Source organism: Melanotaenia boesemani, chromosome 4, assembly GCF_017639745.1.
Source record: "Melanotaenia boesemani isolate fMelBoe1 chromosome 4, fMelBoe1.pri, whole genome shotgun sequence".
Lineage (NCBI taxonomy): Eukaryota > Metazoa > Chordata > Actinopteri > Atheriniformes > Melanotaeniidae > Melanotaenia > Melanotaenia boesemani.
The window spans coordinates 36,165,447-36,190,130 of record NC_055685.1 but is presented as its reverse complement, the minus strand read 5'-3'; the positions used below and the strand labels follow the sequence as shown (position 1 = coordinate 36,190,130).

At 38.4% G+C, this 24,684-nt stretch overlaps 1 protein-coding gene across 8 annotated transcripts; it reads right to left on the bottom strand.

Moving 5' to 3' along the window:
- Positions 1–1,963: 1,963 nt before the first annotated feature.
- On the bottom strand, positions 1,964–24,382 carry pecam1b (platelet and endothelial cell adhesion molecule 1b). 8 transcript variants are annotated; one of them, XM_041983717.1, is made up of 14 exons: positions 24,011–24,382; positions 23,870–23,905; positions 18,198–18,494; positions 17,615–17,896; positions 17,266–17,538; positions 16,769–17,050; positions 15,157–15,435; positions 13,154–13,432; positions 12,404–12,508; positions 6,949–7,002; positions 4,999–5,088; positions 4,446–4,502; positions 3,560–3,582; positions 1,964–2,422 (listed from the first exon to the last, which is right to left on the bottom strand). In XM_041983717.1, exons 1-14 carry the CDS (start codon positions 24,051–24,053, stop codon positions 2,321–2,323), a joined length of 2,202 nt encoding a protein of 733 aa, XP_041839651.1. In that variant the 5' UTR covers positions 24,054–24,382; the 3' UTR covers positions 1,964–2,320. The 8 variants fall into 8 exon arrangements, with proteins under 8 accessions (XP_041839651.1, XP_041839653.1, XP_041839654.1 ...); XM_041983719.1 differs by lacking the exons at positions 1,964–2,422; positions 3,560–3,582 and having other exon boundaries at positions 4,965–5,088; positions 24,011–24,380; XM_041983720.1 differs by lacking the exons at positions 1,964–2,422; positions 3,560–3,582; positions 4,446–4,502; positions 4,999–5,088; positions 6,949–7,002 and adding exons at positions 9,758–10,103; positions 10,375–10,454; positions 12,257–12,287 and having other exon boundaries at positions 24,011–24,377.
- Between the last annotated feature and the right edge of the window lie 302 nt (positions 24,383–24,684).

Below are 24,684 nucleotides of genomic sequence, written 5' to 3'. Positions count from 1 at the left end.
TCCATGAGGTTCACATAGGACGTTCCAGTCTGTAGCCTCGAAGCATCCTCTCAGAGCATCTTCAGCTTCATTAGACCAGGTTCTAATAGCCTTTCTAATGACTGGTTGTTGCTGAACGATGGGCTTGTAGGAGGAGGAGAGAAGAACTAGGTTATGGTCTGATCTTCCTAAAGGTGGCAGGGCAAAGGAGCTGTATGCATTTTTAATATTTGCATAAAATAAGTCCAACGTTTTGTTTTCTCTGGTGGAGCAGCTGACAAACTGTTGGAAAGTTGGTAGAGTTGCAGAGAGGGAGATGTTGTTAAAATCTCCAGAGATCGCCACAAATGCGTTTGGATGTTGTGTTTGAAGCCTGGCCACTACAGAGTTAATGACATCACAGGCTGCGTCTGGAGCGGTACCAGGTACTATATATACCGCTACCAGAATAACGCATGTGAACTCTCTGGGTAAATAATACGGGCGGAGACTCACAGCTAGCAGTTCAATGTCTCTATTGCAGATTTTCTCTTTAACAGTGACATGTTCAGGATGACACCAGCGCTGGTTTACCAGCACCGCAATTCCACCTCCCTTCAGCTTCCCGCTGAGTTGTTTATTGCGGTCTGCACGGACCGTCCTGAAGCCGTGTACAGACGCATTACAGTCTGGGATGTGTTCATGCAGCCATGTCTCGGTGAAGCACATAATACTGCACTCTCTGTATTCTTTAAGAGACCTGGTTAGCACCTGAAGTTCATCAATTTTGTTAACTAGCGATCTCACGTTTCCCATAACAACCGTTGGAAGAAACGGTTTGAATCGCCACCGTTTTTCTCTCTGCCTCGCTCCTGCCCTGCATCCTCTTCTCTTTCTTTTCAACTCCGTTGGGATTTGAAGTGTTGTTTCACAGAAAGTAGCTGATGTCAAATATTCTAATATTTTGAATTAGAAATTAGATTTTTTCTGAAAGAAAAAAACAACTTTACTTTCAGCTAGACATGAGGTTTTCATTGTGTCTTGTTATTAGTTATTAGTTAGACCAGAGTTTCCCGACCTATTTTCCCTGAGGACCCCCTTCATGCAACTACCAAAAAGCTGTGGACCCCCTGCCCACTGCGTGTTGAAACCATGCTTAGTTTTATGCTTTTTAGCTGCTTCTCACCATAAATGATGCATCCTGGCTGATTCCTTTCCTTTGATGAAATCCTTACTTTTTTTTCCTGTTTAAAATAATCTGCTCTGTGGCATTTCTCAGACATGTCTGTGAAATGGTGCAAAGTGTTTTCAGGCTCCATAAACACTGGTTCCATGTGAATGAAACACCTATATGACAAAAAACTTAAGCTAATACACCTCATCTTGTCTGCATGGAAATGGCCTTAATTTATTTTATGCTGGCTGTCAGTCAAAGCCTCTGGGACCTCCTGTGCTCTTTGGGGGACCCCCTTGGGGGTCCAGGAACTCTAGGCTGGGAATCATTGAGTCAGTTGACTCATGAAAAGGTCTACAAATATATACTAAAATTTGGTCAAGCATGTCCCAACATGGACGGGATTAACTTCTGATTAATCTACATTTAGATCTGTAACCAAGATTTCTTTTTTTTTTCTTCTTTTTCCTTTAAAAAGGTTAAAAAAATTTCTTTTCTCATGCGTCTATGCAAGAAATCTGCATGTTAACTTTTTTAACTTATCTTGCTTTTAATCATTTTAATGTAATTTATTATTTTATTGTGATGATGTGTTGATGCCTTTTACTATTTCTAAATATCTGTAATGCTTTTGTTTTATGCAAAGCAATTTGAATGGTCCTGTAAATTAAATTTGCTATACAAATAAACTGCCTTGCCTTTAATTCAGCCCTGGTGGAGGTATGCAGCCCTGGACTGAAGACTGGCCATGCTTGTGGAAACATATGCACTTAAAAGGCAATCAGTTGAGTACACCTCAACTCAGCAACAAACGTAGGATATAATGGTTCATCCAATTATTCTTTATTCTCTTTAATCTTCTTTATTTTACCAAGAAAGCTGAGTGTTTATGTAGCTGTAGTTACTGATGAGGGAAACTTCCATCTTATAATGTGTGAATCAAATTTATTTGAAGCTACCATATCACCTGCAAATCATGAACAGTCCAGATAAAGTAAAAATAAAGTCCATGGTGGGACTTTATTAATGTTAAACAAAATGTACAACAATTCTGCATTAATTGCCTGATAAAAACCAGCAAACTAAACTAAACTAAACTAAACTAAATTAAACTAAACTAAACTAGTAAAGTATTTGGTGGAAATGACAATGAGCAGTACGCGGTGGAAGAGGAGGGGGAACTCTTCATTAATCCACCGGCACCGGCAGGTCCGGGTAGTCGGGGACCTCTGGATGGTACTGACGGACCTCAGCTTGTTCAGTGTTGAGGGCAGCATACTCTATTGAACCCTGCGGACACACAAAGCACAGCCATCAAACACAGACGTGAGGCATCTCTGATCATCAAACACAGCAGGATAAACACCAGATCTGGACCTGATTCTTACTGCCTGTTGTAAAAATTAGCTTTCCATGTCTCAAAATTGGATTTGAAGATGTGTTTTTCATCTCTACTGGACTAACCGCTAATCCACATTTGTATGTTTTTTAAGTTTATATGAACAAAGCTCACACATTTTGTCATCAAGAGAATGCACTGATGAAAGAATCAGACATTTTTAGATGATAATGTCACATCCTTAGTTCATTTTTTCAGATTCCTCTGTTTAGCTGCCTTGAACACCATGTATGGACAAAGAATTTGGTCACCAGTGACTCTGATTAGGGCTCACTGGGAGACAATGTGTTGGCCAAGATGGTCTTGGAGGTATTTTGATTGGACAGCATTGCTGATCTGAGTGACTGGTAGGGAAAGGAAGCACCAGCCCAAATGCCTTTGTTCATGTCTGGAAACTTTGACATATGTTTCCCTGTTGCTCTGGATGACTGGCCTGCAGAGGGTCAATGACCAGGAGGGACATGCATTACATGAGTTACAAGCTGAGATTGCTGTTTCACTTTCTGGCTGAAATAACCTGCAAGAAAAATGTTAGCTTGTTTTAAATGTGTAATTTCTTATGTTGCATAATGTGCTGTTTCGTGAATATTCTAAACATTTTACACAAAGAGAACAGAACAGTGAAAAGTGTTAAGATGTCACCAGATAAACTTTTCCAGAAGAGGAAGAATTGATGCATTTCAGTCTTATTAAGTCTTTATAACTTCCACCACACAGACCAGTAACTAAATATGTTGGAGCACAGGTACTCTGTGTAAAGCCTGCAGTACTGAGCATTTAAAGAAAAAAAATCCCTGTGGAATAGATAAAGTATTTCTGATTCTACCTAGTTGAAAACTTGCAGCATCTTTTCATAGATAGATAGATAGATAGATAGATAGATAGATAGATAGATAGATAGATAGATAGATAGATAGATAGATAGATAGATAGATAGATAGATAGATAGATAGATAGATAGATAGATAGATAGATAGATAGATAGATAGATAGATAGATAGATAGATAGATAGCAGGTAATTACTCACGTAGTCGTGATGGTCAGCAGCACCTGCAGGAAGAAGCATCACTCATATTAGCTGAGTGTGTAACCTGCTCACTCATTGATCTCTGAGCTGTACATGAGTCATTTGGTAGATGTGATGATGTGGTTGACCTTGCTGACTCACTCATGCCTACTCTACAGCAGCCTTTGTTGTAGCCAATAAGTCCTGTCTCTGCCATTTGAATCAATATTTACACTATTCCCTGTCATTCTTGGAGAAGATTTGCTCATCTTGAGTCACTGTTAAACAGGAAACCTTTAGACTCTGATGGACTGCTTGATAAAGACATCCAGTGTCTGGCTGCTGCTGCAATAACAGGAAGTTCCAGACAGCAGCAGCAGGATAAGCCCACAGTTGTACGCTGGTAAAGCAAGCTTACATGATTAGGTCTTAGAAATGATATTTCAGTAAGATCTGAAGTGGCTCTATGTCATCAGAAAGACATTTAAAGTTGCATTTCTTAACCTGCTACAACTATGACTATTATATGTCATATAACAGTTTCCTATTCATACTTTAAACAGGTTTGAACATCCATTCTGCATTGTTTCTGACCACCCTGTCCAGCGTTGAACTGTTCTACATTTATCAGGGAAAATTAGTGGCCCAAGCTGTTCAGCTCTTTCCTGGTGGTTGTGGCTTCTGATGAGTGAAACTCAGGCTGAAATCTAAACTGTGGGTCAGAAAACCGAAACAAGTAGCTAAACAAAATCTGAAATGTTCTGCATAGAAAATAATTTGCCAAATTGGGTGAATTTCCAGGAGATGTGCCACTACTATGAGACACTTTAGGAATTAAACAAAACTGCTTTATCTATTTTCAGTGTAAGAATATTCATCAGTGCGTCTTCGAAGGTGTTACACTCACCATGAGAAGAGTTTTGGAGCTCGCTGTAAACTGTGTCTGTGCCTTTTTTCAGAGGAACTGTTGATGTAAAAGGCAACAAACACATTGAACATCAAAAGAGAAACTTCAGTAGATACTGTCTGATGTATCATCAACAAAACCCCTAAAATAAGTCGTTTTTGTCACACTAACTGCCATCTTCAGCCCGATGGGACTTTAACTGCAAACCCATGAAGACAAAGGAGCCAGTATCAAAACCATCCAGCTCAACCCTTCCTGTTTATAAAGTCTGCAACTTTGCCGGAAATCCCAGCAGTCATTCCTGCAGTTACATCAACCTGCAGATGGACTAATTTAGGGTAATTAGGCCCCTCCCAGGAAGCGCTGACTTGTCTTATCAAATTTAAAAGAATGTGGCTGAAGCAGTGAAAAATGTTTTAAATGAAGAGGCTTGGAACAGAAAGGGACAACGAGAAGAATGGTTACAAAAACTGACCAAATAATACTATAAAAATAACAGGATGTAGAACAGATTATTACTTTTTAGATCACTGTTTCATCTGTGGGGGGTTACCTCTGGCAGGATCTGCAGAGCGGGGATGCACCACCTCGGTGTACTCCACATCCGGCTCGTTGGACAGAGAGCTGTTCTCATCATCATCGTCTGCATTATAAAAATGTTTTTAATACACTAAACAGTGGGCTTTCCTTCAAATTATTTATTGAAATATACCTATAGCTTTATTTGGGCTTGAATCCTTGGAACAAAACCATGTATTATTTGCAGTATGGTTAAAAAAAACAACAAAAAACAAAACTTAATACCTAAATGAAAAACATCTCCACATTTAGCATGTTTATACATTGTTTATCTGTAATATCCAAAGCTCTTCCTCCTTTATTCATGTTATCTGCGTATATTCTCTTCATTCACCTCCCCACTGTGGAAGTCATTTTGGTTTCCATTTAGAATTACAATCTCAGTTTAATAAACTCAGTGTAGCAATGAAAACAATGTTATTTATAACAGTTACAGCATGTGATGAAAACTTGATTTTTCTCTACTGAAAATATTATCACAATATTGTTACTTAGATGTTTTAACTGATATGATGATACTAAATTATTAAAGCAAAATTAACACACTGAAAATGGAAATTTTGTTTGAACTAAATCTTGTTGAAGGAGTTCTGGTCCAAAAGATGAGTTAGAGAGGAAGATTGAACAAACACTGCAAATAATGCACTTAGAATGATCCATCAATGATGAGAGACACATGCATCCCAACCGGAGGGTCATAGTAAAACACAAAATAGGATAAAACAAGTGCATTTACACACTGATGGAAGAAGGCTGTGTATTTCTATCATGACCTCTAACATGGACTGCTGAGTAAAATCTGCAATATGCAAAATTTTAAAGAGGCTCTGTTTATAGACTAATCAAGTTTACAGATTTACCAACTTGTTTTAATACCCAAACCTAACAAAACAGTCAGAGAAACCAGATGGAAAAAACAAGCCTATGGCTACTTAGCTCATTAAGTCATGAGAAGGGTCTTGATTTCAGTTCCCAGCAGGTCCAGTTTTATTTCTATCAGTTCCAGAGAAATCTGGGGTAAATGCGGACATTCAATCAAAATGTCAAGTCCAATTTTAGCCTCACTGCCTGTGGTTCAAATGGAGTTTTTTTTCTTTTTTAAAGTTTTCTTAATCTAAAAAATTCTCAGTGGGAATTTTTATACATTTATACAGAGATGAAAACCAGCAGATCACATTTTGTGACAGTTTCACAATTTTCTGAGACTGTGTTGTACGTCCAGTTTAAAAAAATCATTTTCTAATGAATTTTTCATGCATGCAAATAATTTGTCAAAGAAATAAACTTTTGTTCAGTTTAGAAAAAGACAATTTATCTTAATGTGGAACATTTCAACATGTTTTGGTGACTTTCATGGTTCCCATGGAGACAACATCAGCCAACGAGCTCCATGCTGTTTATCAGGTTATTTACATGACCACAAAGGGCCCCCCCATGATAAGTTACAAGAAAATAAAGTATTATCAGACTTACATTTTAGGGAAATCATTAAGACCAAGCATTTTATTATTTTATATTACTTTTTTAAAATTTGTTATGGGAGATGATGCAGTAAGTGGTGAGACATTGTTGAGTAAATTTATCAAATAATGTATTAATTTTGTCCAGATTCTCTAATCATTCCAATACGAACTTCTCAGAACTTATCAGAGATGCATAATTTTTAAATATATTTTTATTACTTTATAAACAACCAAGTATTTGGGCAAAAAACAGCGAGTCTGAAAACCAAGGAAAACGTAGAAGAGGATCATTTGGTCACATCTGTCCATTCTGAGTAGCAAAGAAATGATCACACACACAAAAACACAGACAAAATCTGTTGTGAGCTCAACATTTTGCAATACCCCGATGATTATTTTATCAGAGAAAAGAAAGGTATGTAGACAGACATCCTGATATCGGTGTTTTAAACCCAACATACCTGCTTCTGGTTTCCGTTCGCTCCACACACTGATGGAGGTCCCGTCAACCCTCACTGCAAAACACAAAAAGAAAAACATCAGTTCATGAAGCTGCTGCAGACTAAAATTTAAGCCTTTGAATTATGGAAAATTCCATAATCAAGGTGACACACTTTAATGTAAATCTAGCAACAAATTCCTACAACCCTAATTAATTTTTTTTTGATTAAAGGGGAAAAAAGCTTTAATTTGATCAAAGACAAGTAAACAAATATTATTTACAATGTTGACCACTTTAATTTTATTTACACATTATAAACAGATCTGGATTTTTAATGCAGCAACACTAAAAAAAATGAATAATCTTGTTAACTGTTGTTTTCCATCAGCTTTGATTTAATGATAATTAAAGGTTTGAGAAATATGCATACTCATATTTGTAGGATTTTATTTTATTAAAATTTCTGTCCATTTGAGCTGAATGTAAGATTTTAGCTGCTCAACAGTTCTTGGTTGTTGTCTGATTTTGTTTTTCTTGATGCTGCATTTGTTTTCAGTAGGAGACTGATGCAGGCAGCATACACACTGTGTATGAAGCCACGTTGTTGGAAGCCATAGGATCATTTTGCTGAAACAACCATGGACCTCCGGGGAAAAGTCGTCACCTTGATGGTCATGTCTCCAAAATTTCAACATCCACCTCTGCATCAGCGGTACCTTTACCCATACAAAGTTATCCATGCCATGGACATCGATGCTCATACATATCATTAGATGATGCCATGTGCAGCATGTTTGATGCTCTTTTTTTTTTTTTTTTAATCTTTGACATAAAGAAGCAGGTGTCAATTTTTCTCAAAAGCAGCTGAAACATGTACTTATTTAATCCCAGAACATGTGTCCCCTGACATTCTGTCCATCTACGATGAGTTCTATGTTGTCTGCACAGAGTTGATATTATGCTTCTTCATTGTGTAAAACAGTTTCAAGTTACATTTCTGAAGGCAGCAGTGGACTCCTCATGTCCATCCTTGGCCTTTGCACAGCCTTGAGATTTCCACAGATTCCCTGAATCTTTTCATAATATTCTGCTCTGTAGACAGGCTGCTGTATCTCAGGAGGAAGAGCAGTAGCCTTCCAACCGGAAGGTTGAAGGATCGATTCCTGGCTTCCCTGACTACATGCTGAAGTGTCCTTGGGCAATACACACTGAACCCTACATTGCCTCCTGAGTGTGTGTGGATGTGACATGTAGTATAAAGCGCTTCAAGTGGTCCAGCTGACTGGAAAAGCGCTATATAAGTACAAGACCATTTACTATTTTGAAAGATCAAAGTTATTTGCAATTTACCATTTGGAAAAAGGGGATAACTTAAATTTCTGAATTTGGCACAAAGTAGTGAGCCACATCCTTGCCCTGAAAAGACTATGTCTTTAAAAATGTTACTTTTATATCAAATACTGGCACCCTCACCTGTCACCAATTAGTTGGCTGATAGGAATATTTTTTTGTCTTTCTATGCCTCTGCTCTGACTTCTTTGAGTGTGCTGCTGCATCAGATTTAAAATATTTAGATTTTCTAAATACAATCAATTCGGTCAACAAAGATACAAACTAACTTTGCACTTGTGTTTAAAAAGGGTTGAATAGAATCAGAAATTAGAGATTTAACTAACTTATCTGGAAATAAAGAAATGGAAATTGGGGGAGGGTGGGAAAAGAGAAATCGCACATCTCCAAAAATAATAAGGACTTACATGACATTAGCAATTTTTGTTTTTAAGCAAATCATTACAAATGATTGGTGTGAACCCCAGAAACCACTTATATTTATATGGCAGTACTTTACAGATTAGTAAAATGTTCCATCATCTCTGCCCAGTGGTAATAGAGACGATTTTAATTCCTCATCTGAAGCAAACAGAAATCCTCTACTCCCTTGTCCACAATAGGCTGTTAATTCAGTGACAGCTGCACAGTAAATTCTGGCTAAAACAACTTCCCATTTGGTAATATAATCTCACACAGCTTAACCAAAGTTTATGCGATAAATTTCCTCCACCTGCTGCATGCATTCAAACTTGCCTGGCCAGAGACAAAGTAAGTTCCACCCTTTACAATACCACTTTTATCAACACGTCCCCTCCCCCCATGGCAGCATGCTGCATGCCAGCATAGGAAGTCGCTTAGAGACTCTATTGTTTCAACTTTTCTAGGAGGTCTCTGTTTCGCATTAAATTTTCAGGAAATGAATCGACTTCATGTTATGTGGGTATTCTTGTCTTGGATCTGAACATAGGAGGGGTGCACCATTAGCATCTAACACAGAAAAGCATGCATGATAATAAATAATAATGCAAAACAATTTGATAATGATACAGTTTTTTTGTTTGTTTTTTTACATGCAATCAGCATTATTTGAAATGTAAAAAATAAATTAATGGTACTGACACATTCATAAATAAAGTCTGCATTTTTATTCTATAAGTCTCTCTTCCAGTCAGTTCAGGGATCAACCAAATTATATACACACATTTCCTCTGATAGTAACAAATGTATATACATATCAATGTCTCCATGCCTAGTTAAAACATGCACATTAGATAAACAGAGCAGTAAAACAATGAAAGGGACATAGACATGGTGAACAATGGCACAAAGGCCAACGACAGCATCTTATAATGAAATCAAAGGCCACTTAGACTAGCGGAGGGGAGAGGGAGCAGTGGGTCCTGGAAAATAAAAAAAACCAAACAAACAAACAAAACGCCCCTCCTTTTTTATGTCAGTGAAGAAAGTGTCCAAATCCTGCACTCAGCACGTTAAACGTGATAACAGTCTCTTGTGTTTGTCTCCAGAAGTCTTTCAGAGTTTCTTTTTTTTTTTTCAAAAACAGTGAAAATGACTGTCCCTCCCACTGAGTGCTGTTTCTACACTGTTGCTGGGATACTGTAGCTGCTCCTGTTGCTGATGTCAGCAGGTAGCGATGCCATGCTAGCTCGAGTCCCATTGGTCACTCTCCCCTCCCTGCCATCATAGAACGACACTGCGTCTGGAAGAAGATGATAATGGCCGCTCTAAGCAGGTTGCAGCAGTTGACAATCGGTACCGTGAGCCACGATTTAAGATCACTTCCTGCAGTTTCTGTATTCTAACACCATCCTAATTCTGCTTCTGCAACACATGCATAGACAGGCATTACATGCAAACATAAAACGTCAGAGAGACAAAGACAATGTAATCAAACATACACACACCATGCATGCACATAAACAGGACAGTTAGTATAGGGAGTGTTATAAATATACGTGTGCTGTTAAACTTCTAATGGCCTCTGCATGCATTTCAGACTATGGATCACTGAGTACAGACACTGGTGTTACAACAAGATGTATATAAATAAGCCTGTTAGTGACACACAGGAAAAACAGAAAAACCGAGCTACCTGTGGTTGGGTTATAAACCTCTGTGTTGTGGGTTAGAGTCACTGTTAAAGAGTCATCTGATTTAGGGCTCGAAGGCTTTCTGAGAAATGGTGAAAATAAAGTCAGCTCAAGCAGTGAAGTCATCCAAACAAAAAGTACCTTAAATAAGTTTAAATTAGATACTGAAGCCGCTATAGACCCGTACAGGTGGTTTTGCATGTTAAAATCTCTGTAGTTACTTGTTGTTTACACCAGAGGTGACTAACTTTCTGTCTGGTTCGTCCATTTTGCTGGAGAATTGCAGGCTTTTTCTCTGCTTACCGTTTGATTTCCCTCAAGTTTATGTGTATGCAAACAATTCTTTCTGTATCCTTAAAACTCAGAATCATGATCCACTCGTCAAAGCATCACTTCACTACTCCACAGCTCAGTCATCAAATTCTTCACAGGGCAGCTTTAAAGTTAGAATGATCTTGATATGTACCATCTTTTTCACATCTTCGTTTTGTTAGGTTGAGTATTAGATTAGGTTAGGTTGTGGGATTTATGTGCACATGAACTGTTACGAGGTGGTTATAGCTTAACTATCTGATTGGACCCCTCCCTTGTTCCAGCGTGATTTATTGATATTCATATGTGAGATTCCTCCATGATGAGGGTTAACATACCCCTTGTTTAGCTTGTTATAATTGGGCTTTTTCCCATTTGACCATTAACTCAGCCAGCTACACTATTAAACAGCTTACCAGGCGGTAACGGTCCAGTCATGTCCCAGTCGCTCCCTATACAACTCATTATGCTACATATTGTGTGTTTCATAAACCTTTACTTTTTTATATATTATATGATATTATATCTCTTGTGCTTAGTTTTTGTATTTAACAGCTTCTTCTGTGTACCTCTCTTATTTCTGAATCAAAGTTATAGTGAGCAGAACACCACTCAAAAAACGTTCAGGATATTCAAGTTTTGGGTGGAATTTATGGTTCAGACACTTATCTTGTTTGTTTTATTTATCATATTGTTATAGAACAACATGAGGTGCATTAAGTACTGAATCACTGAACACGTGCATTCAGATGTTTAGAGAAAATAAAATTAAGTTCAGCTGTAAAGGCTATCGTGGGGTTTCAGTACATTCTGACATCATACAAAAACCTGAATATCTCTAACTTTTTGTGAGTAGTGTATGGATCATGCTCTAAAGGCCTTGGTCAGTTTGAGTCTAACTGAATGTATACATGCAGGAATAATTCAACTTTCAACCACATTATCTGGATTTGTTAATCTGACTTTGAGATATTTGATTTAGACGAACATGTTTACATGAAAGCCCAGTTTTAGTTGGACCAGAGGTTTATTATTGCAAAGTGTTAGCAAAGATGCAAACTAACATGTTCTAAAACCAGTGTCATTCAGTAGCTCAGACACACTGACTGCTGTACTTAGAGCTTTTGATAAGTTGTGTTGGTAACAAGGAGCAACTGTAGCTCAGAGGGTAAAGTGGTTGTTTATCAATGAGAACATTACCAGATCCCAAAACCCCTCGATCTACATGTTAATGTGAAATGTAGTGGGAAAGATACTGAACCCCAATTCTACCCTTGATTTGTTCCTCTCGTCTACGTCACTTAGGATAAAAGTTTCCTCTAAATGACACCATATGATTTAATCTGTCCCTATACATAACAACACATGAAAATTATCTTTAATTTATGGTATTGAAATTATGTTATTGTGATTTTTACAAAACAAACATGCAAAACAACCTGTGCAGTCGCTTAAAGGCTCTAAATAACTGACCGCAAACTCTCTTATTAAACCTGAACCACCTGATAAACCAGACACGCCGTAAACCAGTTTCTACAAGATCATAAGAAGCAAATAGTCAAGCCGACTCACACTGACAATTCAGCAGATGTTTCTCTTTGACCTACAATAAGAAAAAAGAAGTGAGAAGAGAGGGAAGGGCAGCAGATGGAGGAAGGATGGCGTTTATTCATAAACATCAGAGGGGCTCAATTTGTGGAGGACTGTAGGTCTTTCTACCTCTCCGGGATTTGAAGTACATCACACACCCCACCAAGACCAGTACCGACACCACCAGGAGAACGGTCCCCCCAATCAGCGCCTTCTTCCACATCGCCATATGGACTATAAAAAGAGAAACAGAGAAAGGGAGGTCAGTAACAAACAAACATGGAAGACTAAAGAAGGCTGCAAAGATACGATTGAAAGAAATAACAAACACAACAGGTAATCAATCATAAATGCATATTTTTTCTTAAGTAACTGACTGAATATAATATTTTTATTTAATTTCACATTTTTTAAATTATTTGTTTATTCATGTTTAATCCTAAATCAGACAAAAGTCAGGACAATGTGGAATAATGTTAAAAAAATCTTAGCTAAAAGTATGAACCCAAGATGTTTCATGTGTGGGAAAGAAAGAAAGAAAGAAAGAAAGAAAGAAAGAAAGAAAGAAAGAAAGAAAGAAAGAAAGAAAGAAAGAAAGAAAGAAAGAAAGAAAGAAAGAAAGAAAGAAAGAAAGAAAGAAAGAAAGAAAGAAAGAAAGAAAGAAAGAAAGAAAGAAAGAAAGAAAGAAAGAAAGAAAGAAAGAAAGAAAGAAAGAAAGAAAGAAAGGCTATTTTTATTCTTTTAGGTAAAAATGCAGAAACAGGGAAAAATGGTTTCAGACATCTTTAGGATAGGTGGCCTTTAAAAAAATGATAGACTCCACACATTTTGTTTGGCTTCAGATCAGCTGATTTATTTTTTAGCTTAAACCCGTCTCACCTTCTATGTTGATGGGTTTGCTCTGGACCCTGGTGTTGGCGGCGTTGAAAGCTTCACAGAAGTACTCGCCACTGTCTTGTTTAGTCAACACTGGGACCTCATGGTACTTGTAGTTCTTCTTGGAGGTGGTGGTATGTAGTGGCTGTGAATTACCAACACGGTACCATTTAAAGGTGATGGGTGGTGTGCCTTTAACAGTACAAAGGAGGTGGAGATTGCTCCCCTCAGAGAGCTCCTGTAGGTCAGGAACCGTGGTCAGAATCACCTGGCTCAGAGGCACTGCGGATGGAAGTTAAAGCTAGATTAATCAACAGATTTTATTGTGGCACTCAAACAAAACTTCATTGGGCCTTTTAATTATATAAGTGAGTCCGTTAACGGATCAGTTTTAAATGTAAAATTAATCCTTTATTGACTTGCCATTTACTTTCTGCTTCGCCTGCTGTTGGTTATAACCATATCTCTAGCCCAGTCTCTCAACCGTTTTCAGGCACTAAAACTACCGTTTTACTTTCTGGAAAAGACTGGTTGTACTTAAACTGCTCTGACTCATAAGTTAAGTGCATCAGATACTCATTCAGAAACTCCTGCTTTCCCTATGCAGATTAAAGAGTCATGCCAAAGCCTGAACTGGTTTTATGTAACAATCTCAACCTGTTTAAATGATTTAACTGAAATAGTTTGGAATTCTGGCATTCTGGTTTGGACTTTATGTAATGAAGGTAAGTAAAATAGCCTAAATTGTTGAGGTAAAATTTAAGACAAGGGGATTACAAATAAAAAGATGTGCCATGATCTGTTTGTTCTTTGTTTTTTACGGTGTTCATTGTCTTGTCTGGTTTCTTGATCCTTGCGTTTTTTTTTCCCTGTCGGTGATGGTTCCTTTGATTCTGGATTTTTGATTAAAACATTAGTTTCTGCATTCTGTCTGCCACAGAGTCTTGCATCTGGGTCATCACCTCCACCGCACCGTGACAAAGTGTCTGGATTAAAAAGTGATAAGTAGTGAGTACAAATGTGTTCACCCCACTCCACTGGGCAAGGGCAAAGCTAGAGGGGGTGCTAGGGTGGCACTTACCACCTCTGAAATCTGATTGGATGCTTTTCCAGACACACATGGATTACTGATAATCACTACACCTGTCTGAAGAGTGTTCCTAATTAATCATTCTTTAAAAATATTTCTAAAAGAGATTTTGTTCCGGTGTAAGTACAACTACTAATGTTACATAAGGCTTTTAAAATTATATTAGCATGAAGCTACGTAGTAGTGCTAATCTAGTTATATGGCAGCACTAGGTTAGCTTCATGATAACGTGGGAAGACTATGTCATATTTAATTTTTAGTGAGCATATTAAGGCTCAACTCAGTTATTTCAAATTTTGCTGGAGTGTTGTTTTAACAGTGTAGTACGGATCATTTAAATCTTTCAGAATGCCTCAATCAAAACTCATAGATTAGTCCAGTGTTTCTCAGTTCTGCACTTCCACTGCCCTGCCTATTTTAAATGTTTTCCTGCTCCAGTACACTTGATTCAGATTATGGAGCTCCTCATCAAGTTCTTTGCAGGCCTGTAATGAGCTATTTATTGCAAACAAGTGGGTTAAAGTGCAGAAACATCTAAAACATGCAGGGCTTGATGGACCGGAAATAAAAACAACTGAATTACTCTAATTATTAATCAGACTTAAAGATTGCTGGACATCACTCTTGCAGCTTGAGGGAGTGGGAGCAGTTTATTTCTGGAGAAGTGGATAAAAATCTTAGTGGCTAACTGTACCAAACTTTAAGATACTTATTTGAAGAGGTATCTGTGATTGCTGCAAAACAAAAGGGCTGTGGTGGTGATGGGGAGATACTTTTACAAGGCGATGTAATTCTCAATATGATGTAAACAGATTTTTTTTAAGTAATCTGTATACCACAATTTCAAAAAAGTGTAGGTAGAAAATCATGTTAACCAGATTAATAAGCTTGTGTTGCTTCAAATGTGAATATTTACCTATGACAGTAGCATTGAGGGCTTTACTGACGAGAACGTCTCTGCCCTTGTTATTCGCCTTACAGGTGTACTCGTTGAGCTCGTCTGTACGGCTGATGCTGACGGTAAATAAAGCGCCCTCGTCAGGCTCCTCGATGGTGGTTTTGTCTATTTGTTCTTGATCTTTATACAATGTGTAGATAATGGGTACGCTGCCATTGAACGACTGACAGCGGATCTGAAAGGGCTGTCCCAAGATCACCCGTCCATCAACAGAGATTGTTGGAGTCGAGACAAGAACTAAAATCAGGAGAAGGAAAAATAAATTACTGTCAGTGTGAGGAATCAAAAGTTAGCAGATACATACATAACTTTACATCATTAACAAATAAAATCAACACAATATAATGGCTGTATATTAAGCCTATGTAGGATTTACAGGGTGCAACTTTCAATCTACAAATATGTTCACATTTGAAAGGTTGCACTGGTTTAATCAATTACACCTGTTCAGCATTAGGTGCTGCAAATATTCACAACATCATCAACATTTAAAAGACATATTAATGTAATTGTGTAATTTATAGATTAAAAAGTGTTAGAACTCACAAACATTCAAATCTATTCAGGAATTTAGTTATAGTCTGCACTTTAAAGTTTCCCAGAAAAGCCTAAGTTTTAAGAAAACACTTTTAAACAGTCTCCAGCCATAATGAGTCTAAAAAAAAACATAAACTTTTGGGGAATTAACAACGTAAATTCTTTCTGCGCAGCACTTTGAGACAGTAATCCATGTCTCTGTGACCACTAGGCTGGCCTCCAATGCTTGTTTGCAGATGCTGCACGGCTCCTAACTGGTACATGAAGCACATCTTAACCACATTTCACTGGCTGCCAATGTTAGGGTTCAAATTGAAATGATTTTATTTGCTTTTAAATCGCTAAATGATCTTGCTGCACCATACCGTTTAGAGTTGCTTCACCCTTGCACCCCACCTGCTCCTTCAGGTCAGCTGCTCTCTATAGAGTTCCTAAGACTACAAGGAGACTCCAAGGGGACCGAGCATTTGCTGTTATTGCCCATAAATTGTGGAAAAACCTGCTACTCCACATCAGTAAGGCCTCTTCTGTCTGATTTTAACTGTCTTTTTAAAACCCATAATTTTTCTTTGGCATCTTTTTTTTTTTTTTACATTTTTCTATTTATTTTACTGTCGATTTCTACTCTTATGTTATTATTTGTCTTATTTTATCTTGGAACTTTGTACAGCACTTTGGGCCTTGATGGCTGTCTTTTAAGTGCTTACAAATAAAGTTGTATTGGATTCTTGTACAATGTTCCACTTTTTAAAAATCTTATGCTTTTTATGTTATTCCTGATATTATTCCAGAAAAACGTGTAAAATTAAATTCACTTCAAGTCAATTTCTAACACAGTTGTAAATGATTTGGAGCTGAGCTGAATCCTCCAATAGACAGTGTTGTCTGTTTTTCATATTTTTTCTACTTAGTATTAGGTCACAGATTCATTTGACAGGTTTAAAGTGGGTGTAAAGCTTCAACATGACCCTCAGGTAAGTCAGGTGAGTGCACACTGAAAACACAAGTGCATTTCTAATTAAAAGTAGCTTACCTTTAGGACGCACAGCCAAGATTTTACTAGATTTCTCGATGTTCCTTGCTTGAGCTACACATGTACAGTTAAAATCATTAAGTGGAGCCTTGATAGAAAATACTCCTGTATTCAATCTGTCTCTTGGAAGAAAAGTCATTTCGAGTGAATGAAGAGTGTAAGTCAGTTCTGTCCTGTCAAGTTTCTCTGTGGCAACTTTCTCACTTCTGCAGATTAACTTCATGGGATCATTTCGAAAGACTTCAGGAGGGGACATGGTGAGAGTGGGCCTGGAGAAAAGCTCTGTGGAAAGATTCACAACAAACCAAGTTATCATCTGCACCAGTTCTCTTATCAACAGTGTGAGGGCTAATATTCGCTGCATGTTGAGTCAGACACAACAAAATTATTTTTTTTGGAGTGATTCTCCACAGAAACACCTTTCAGAAGAATACAGTTGATGACAAGAGTATTCAGTACTCAAGACAGGCAGGCTGCCATGTAGAAAGGTCACTCACCTGCCACCGACACAGTCTTTGTGTCAACTTTCTTTACATTCTTTACAGTCAGCATGCATTCAAACGTAAGGCTTGTGACTGATGCAGGTGCAGTCATGTTATGGTTGATGCTTGAGCCTCCATGGTCGAGCATCCTGGTGCCCTCACTCAGGATGAGGTTGATACTTTGAGAGGTCGGCAGAAAGTTTCTGATGGTGCAGGTGATGGTAAGTGGATCTCCTTCATAGATATTGTTCTTAGGGGAAACCTCCAGAACTGGGGTGATGGAAAACTCTGTGGATGCAAAATAATGAGCCCTAAAGAAGACCCAATGCTTGGAAAAGTTGTGAAATCAGAAACTCCAACATACCTCTGACTGTAACAGGGATCCTGTTGCTTTCCTCAGACTTGACAGAGTCTGGCATAAGGTGGACTGTGTAGGAACAGTGAATCTCGTGGATGCCAGGACCCATGAGGGAAATCTTGGCCTCTGCAGGGTGGGAGTTCATCTGCATCTCTAGGATTTCTTTGGAGTTATCATAGAAGTAGACTAAAATCGAGCCAGTCTCTTCAGGTGCTGAACAGCTGACCAGTACCTCCTCCCCTTCAATGAACGCAGACTTGGTGAGATGGAGAACGGGCTTTGACAGACCTGGAAACCAGCCAATATTAAAGACATGTGAGGCAGATTTCTAACAAACTTGACATCATCCTATGGATGGTTTCTGCTTGCATGGCCATCATATAGTAATATTATAGTAATATTACTATAGTAATATATTGTTAACATTAATATTTGTTAACAGATTCCAAACCATGTAAAAGAAAAACTCCTCCACCAAAGTCCAGTCATTTAAAAACATTCCTGCTGATTTTGACAAACTGCACAAGAGTGAAAAACTGAAGCTTGAGTCAATTCAAGGTAAACGCAACCACAACGGAGGCAAACCCACCTGTCACTGTGAGTTTTTCAGTTTCACTGGTCATGTGTTGGTCGTCGATGTTTATCTGGCACTTGTACTTGCCATTGTTGGAGACTCTGGCATTCAGCAAGTGATACAGATAGTCCTCCGACGAGCTGGTGTTCTTGGAGTTGACTATTTTGTTGTCCTTGTATATGACATACCTACGAGTCAGCGCCTCCGACCCTAAGATGAAAACCTTGGCCTTGCATCTTATGGTCACATTGGTGTTTCGAGGTACATCAGCTTGGGGCTCGATGGACAGGGTGACAGATGCGATTGTGAAAACTGTGTTGAGAAGTTAAACATTAGATGTGTCATTTCAAAATCACTTTAGACTCATGCCTTTTTTCAAAATAATTAGACATATTAAAAGCAGCAAAGTTTCTTTATATTTCACCTCCAAGCCTGCAGATCTTAGAAAGTTTTTATTTTGGCTACTTTTTCTTTTCTTTCCTTACCAGTTCAGATCTTATACTTGACCTTTTCCAGAGGAATATCATCATTATTTTTTTGTTTGTTTAATGAGCTACTTATGAATCATTCAAGCACAAAAAGCTCCTATCTAAGGAATGAATCTGAACTCTGGCAACTTAGCAAAAAATATATTGTAAATGGTATATTTACACACTTTGAATAAACCAAAGCCTGACCATGTTTAAATAGCAACAAGATGATTCTCAGAGAGCTAATAGCTTAGGTTTGGGCATATCTCAGCATGGTAATATGTGCTTAAAATATTTGGTGGAAATTGGACAAATGGAGGACCTAGGAGATGCATCTGGACCTTCAGTTTATTAAACTCCATCTTAAGCCTTGTCAGAAATGGAAGGATGGCTGTCAAGAAGCCATTATTAAACCTTGTATGTGTAGTGTCCAAAACAGTGAAGCTGTTTTCTAGTATAGATGAGAATAGTATATCATATAAATATAACACATTTTAATGCATATTTTTGTAGGATACATGAAAAAATATTAAATGGATAAAAAGTAAAAGAAATTTAAAAAAAAGCAGCGTTTTTTTTTTTTTTTTTTTTTTTCCATGCATGAACTAGACTGAAAATCAGCAGCATCAGGTCTGATGGAAGGATGAGGTCTAGACTCTGGGAAGCAGTGCAGGATCATCTTGACAGAGAATAGAACAAAAGGCAGCAACATACAAAAAAGAGTTTTGAAACGTCCATTAAAAAATCTGGAAAATTATACCTGAAGAACTCTTAAAGGTACAGTGTGTAAGAATTACTGATATCTAGTGGTAAAGATGAGCACAGAAATTACTTCAAATGCCTAACACAGTTGTGAATGGACAGTAGCCATGAGTGGACAAAATTCTTCCAGACACTGTTTTCATCAGTAAGTGGATCCAGTGGCTTCAGAAGCAGCGATGATTGCACTACAGATAACCACTCCAACATTGTGTACATGTGTATTGTCTTCTCCCAAACTGTGCACTAGCTTCTATAAAACAAAGCAGGAACTGCAGTTTTGTCTGTTTGTCCATTCAGAGACACCATAGTAAAAATGGTGGCACAAATAAGGCAGCTGCTATGTATGTGTTCAAGAGACATACTGTGTCCATCGAAAGCCATTTTAAACCCCAGAACACACTTTAATCCAGGGGTGCCCAAGGTCGGTCCTCGAGGGCCGCTGTCTTGCAGATTTTCCATTGTTTCCTGCTTCAACACACCTGACTCAAACTAAATAGATCCAACAGCATATTACGTTTTGCACAATGACTCATCAATTTGAGTCAGGTGGTTTTGGAGCAGGGACACATCAAAAACCTGCTGGATTGTGGCCCTTGAGGACCAGAGCTGGGCACTCCTGCTTTAATCCTATTAACAGCAAAGATCTGGTGGACATCTTGTGTCACCTGAGCTCCTGCTGTTGCTGTTTGGACATCCTGCCCACTGTTTTTTTCCAAAAGGTCTCAAAGACTCTGGAGCCAGATCGGTTACAGATTGTGAACTTATCTTTATTTTCGGGCGTCTTCCCAGAGCTTCTAAAAACAGCTGTAATCAAGCCTCTGCTAAAAAGGGACAGTCTAGACAAGACACAAATGAGCAACAACAGGCCGATCTCAAATCTTCCTTTTCGAAGATCATCAAAAAGCCATTTTTCATCAGCTAAATGACTTTTAACACAAAACAACTGCTACAATGTCTTCCAGTCAGGTTTTAGATGGCACCACAGCACCAAGACTGCTCTGAACAAAGTCATTAATGACATATGTTTGAACACAGACGATGGAAAAATGTCAGTCTTAGTCTTACTGGACCTCAGTGCTGCATTTGATACAACTGACCACAATATTTAACTCAAACGTCTGGAGAACTGGGTGGCCTCTCTGGCACTGCACTACACTGGTTTAAATTTTATTTAGAGAATAGAAAGTACTTTGTGTCAATAGGTAACTTTACATCTGAGCAGACAAGAATTACATGTGGAGTTCCCCAAGGTTCCATCCTGGGGCCTCTTCTGTTTAACATCTACATGCTCCCTCTTCATAACAAAATTAGTTACCATAGCTACACAGATGGTAAATGGTCTGTATTTATATTGAACTTTACTATACCTGAAACAATACCCAAAGCGCTTTACATACATCACATTCACCTATTCATACACACACTCACACACTGATGGTGAAAGCTGCCATGCAAGGCAGCAAGGCACTAACTACAACCCATCAGGAGCAATTTGGGGTTCGGTGTCTTGCTCAGGGACACCTCGACATGCCTGTGCTCTCCAGGCCAGGATCGAACCGGCAACCCTCGGGCTACAAGATGACCACTCTACCCACTGAGCAATGCCGCCCCTAACATGACACGCAGATATATATTACAATGTCACCAGAAGGCCGAGGCCCCATACAGGCTCTTGGTAAATGCATTGAGGAGATTAATGACTGGTTGTGTCTAAACTTTCTCCAGTTAAACAAAAACAAAACTGTGGTGATTGTCTTTGGAGTCACCACAGAGCTTCAGTCTATACACCTAAAAACCACCAACCAGGCCAGAAATCTGGGTGTATTGATGGATTCATATCTTAACTTTTAGAAACACATTAAAGGAATCACAAAGTCAGAATATATCAAGGATAAAAGATCTGATGTCTCAGCAGGACATGAAAAAACTAGTCCATGCTTTCATCTTTAGACGGCATGATTATTGTAAGAGTGTTTTTACAGGTTCTACATAAAAAATCAGAAACCTGCAGCTTATTCAGAACTCTGCGGCTCGAGTCCTCACTTCTACTACACCACACCAGTATCCATAGCTCATCTACACTTGGACTAAAGCCCATTAAGACATTTTGTTATCAGTGGACCAACATAATCACAGACCCCTCTTTTCCTTTCTTTTGGCAAATGCCGTTGGTCTGCTAGCAGTTGTCAAATATGGTTTTCCTTCCTCTGTTTGATTAATATTATCTCTGGAATAATTACAGCTACCAAACTGCATGTGTCATTCACTAGGTCATGAAATAATGCTTTCATGATCTCCTAGTGGCTCACAAGTGGAAACTGCTCACAAATCCTTTAAAGCACATTTTATATTTTGGCATTCTGACTAATTTGCAATCATAGAGTAAAGCCCTTCAAAAAGTGACAGCACTTATGTTTTCTGCAGTGTAACAAGAGACAGAAAACATCTGCACACCAACATTAAGCCCTGTCTCTACATCACCATATGGACGAGTGTTAGAGACAACAGGCTGCTGTTGGGACTCAGACTGGGTCGCCGTGGGGCAGTAAACAAACCATGAGAAGGCAGGAAAAGCACTTTGTTAAACAAACAGGTCACCCAGGGGACAGAGCATCATTTCACAGTGTGCTGAATCTGGCCCACGCCCAGCATCCTTCAGCAGGAGCTGGCAGAGGTGATGATGGGAAAAATCAAACATGCAGGGCTGAGATTTACTTCTGGGTCTCAAACAGAGCCTGAGACGCTGCAGGTTCAGGCTGATGGACACACAGATGTAATCAGCTTGAACTCATGTCAGAGAGAAACGCATGTTTTACTGCGCTGCATTAATCTCAATTTATCACATTAACATTTCACATAAAAAACACATTATTTAGGCTGAACCTTCGTACTTGTGGTTCTTTCACTTTGAGAGCCCCTCAACAGTTTTTTTTTTATTTAAGAAATATTTTAGTTTGTTAATTCAGTTAAATGTAAAAATTCTTTATTACAAGTAGAGGTGCAACAATGAAACAGCTATTTAATTAAAGGTTATGTAATTATGAGTAGAAATATCCTGTTATTGTTTTACTACTACAAAAAAGTAATATATAATCACAGTATTTTTGTAGTCGTTTAAAACAACAGATTTAGCAGATGAAACAATGAAAGGCTGTTGCAAAGTTTAAGAGCATTGACCTCGAAGAGCTTGGGATTAAATCTGGAGCTGGAAACAGCAGACTGTTATAGTGTATATGCAGGACCTTGGGTGTCCTTCACATCCAAGAACTGAAGCAAGAACTGAGTTTTGTTTTTGGTGCCATCCAACACGAGTTTAGTAAAATGTCTCATTCATGGGTCCAACAGGTTTTGTGTGTCTGAGGGTGCAGGACTATTTTGATGCAACGTCTCAGTGACATATTTCTGCATAATGAATATTTTTTTAATATTTCAAGTATATTTTGCTGAGAATATTGTTAAACTAAAAACAGTAAGATTTTCAGGCTTTTTGGTTTTCCCCACCTACATACCAACATCCATGTAACATGTCACAGACCATTTAGTGTGTATATTATGGATTATGTACAGTGTGATTTCTCATTTATATGTGGAAAATATGAAAATATACTAAATAAAAAAATCTGACAATTGAAAGACTTTTCAGCAGAAAACTGTCAGAGGAGATGAAAGATGAGACACACAACTAGAGTAACTTTTCTCTAAAACTTTATTTAATTTCAGTTCTTGTATCAAAAATGTATATAAATAAGGAATGTTATATTTATAACATAACGTTATATTAGATGTGTATATATTAATGTTGTGTGACTGCATTAAATAAGTGAGCTTTAATAATAAACTACATAGCTGGACAGTTTTTATGTCAAAGTTATGTTAACTGCCTAAATAAATAAACAAACCAATATTTGTTATTCTTTTTTAAATATTGTTTTAACTTGTGACTTCTTTAGCAGTTCCCATAAAAAAACTCAAAAGACAGAATGTGAAAAGGTTAATTAAGAAACCATCAAAGAAAACCTTTTCTTTTTTCTTAAATAGAAAATAAACATATCCTTCTTCCTTCTTTCCTGGACCTGACAATCCCAGCCTGACTGGCATTATAGATCCACTGACTCACACCTTCCATCACCTTCTTGCTCCAGAGGACAGGGAGGCGTGTGACACTGTTCACTAACATGTTCCCAACACTTCCCACCACAACTTTTCCACCACATCACACACCAGTGAGCAGAGCACCCTGATAACAACCGCAACTCTTTCCACTAACAACATGTACCTCTTGACTCTTTCAGGGTCTTCTGGTGGTAAATATCTGTTTTAAAGCTCAATAAACTCACTATTATAGACAGAAAATCTTCGTTGTTTATAAAATTTCCTGTCTGCTCCAGCTGGTGAAACTCTGAGATATAAAATGCCTAGTTGAAATATGTCTGATTGATTTAAGATGGTACTTACATTGTTGTGCGTTCACCACTTTCCCTGACTGGAAGTCTTGGAGTGAAAAAAGAAAACAAATCACCAGGTTAGAGTCAAATGAACCATCTCCTCAGAAACAGCGCAGAGTGCTTAGAGAAGGTGAAAGGTGAGGAGCCTTACAGCTGGCCAGGAGCGTGGAGGTGAGCAGCAGCAGGAGGCCCATCCTGTCTGAGGAACACCGAGGCTTCTGAGCTGCTGACTGTACTGGACGTTAGCAAACTTGTGACCAGGCTGCTTAAAGGGCGCTGTTTGTGTGTGTGCTGGACAGATCTGAATCTGTGGGCGGGAGCGGATAATAAGGTGTTGCTTTACCTCAGTCACTCAGTGGTGAGCCAGTTATCACTCCAAGCAGCCATCGGCTTGGCTTAATTTGTCAGGAAGTGAATGTTGTTTCCTCAGGATGTTCGTGCCGCCCGACTCTTTGCTGTTGTGGAATGTTCTCCGCGGGCCTCCTCCGCATACAATGCGAGTGTGAAATGGTAGCCAAAATAACGCTGAAGGGCTGCAGCGGTCAGGCGTTTGACCTCCGGCCTCGGCTGGCTGGGCCTGCGCAGGTACAGAGGACATTCTTTAGGCAGAAATGCTTGTTTCCTGAAGGGAAGATGATGATTTGGCTCAGCTACTGAAAAACAGATTTCACTGACACAAATCTGAGCATGGAAACAATGTGGACTAAATACTTTCCAATTTTACACACCAAGGCTGAGAACTGAGGAACATCAGCTACACAAGTGGTCTGGGTGTCAAACCGTGACATGATTTAATCTGACTCAGCAAAATATTCTGTACTGAAT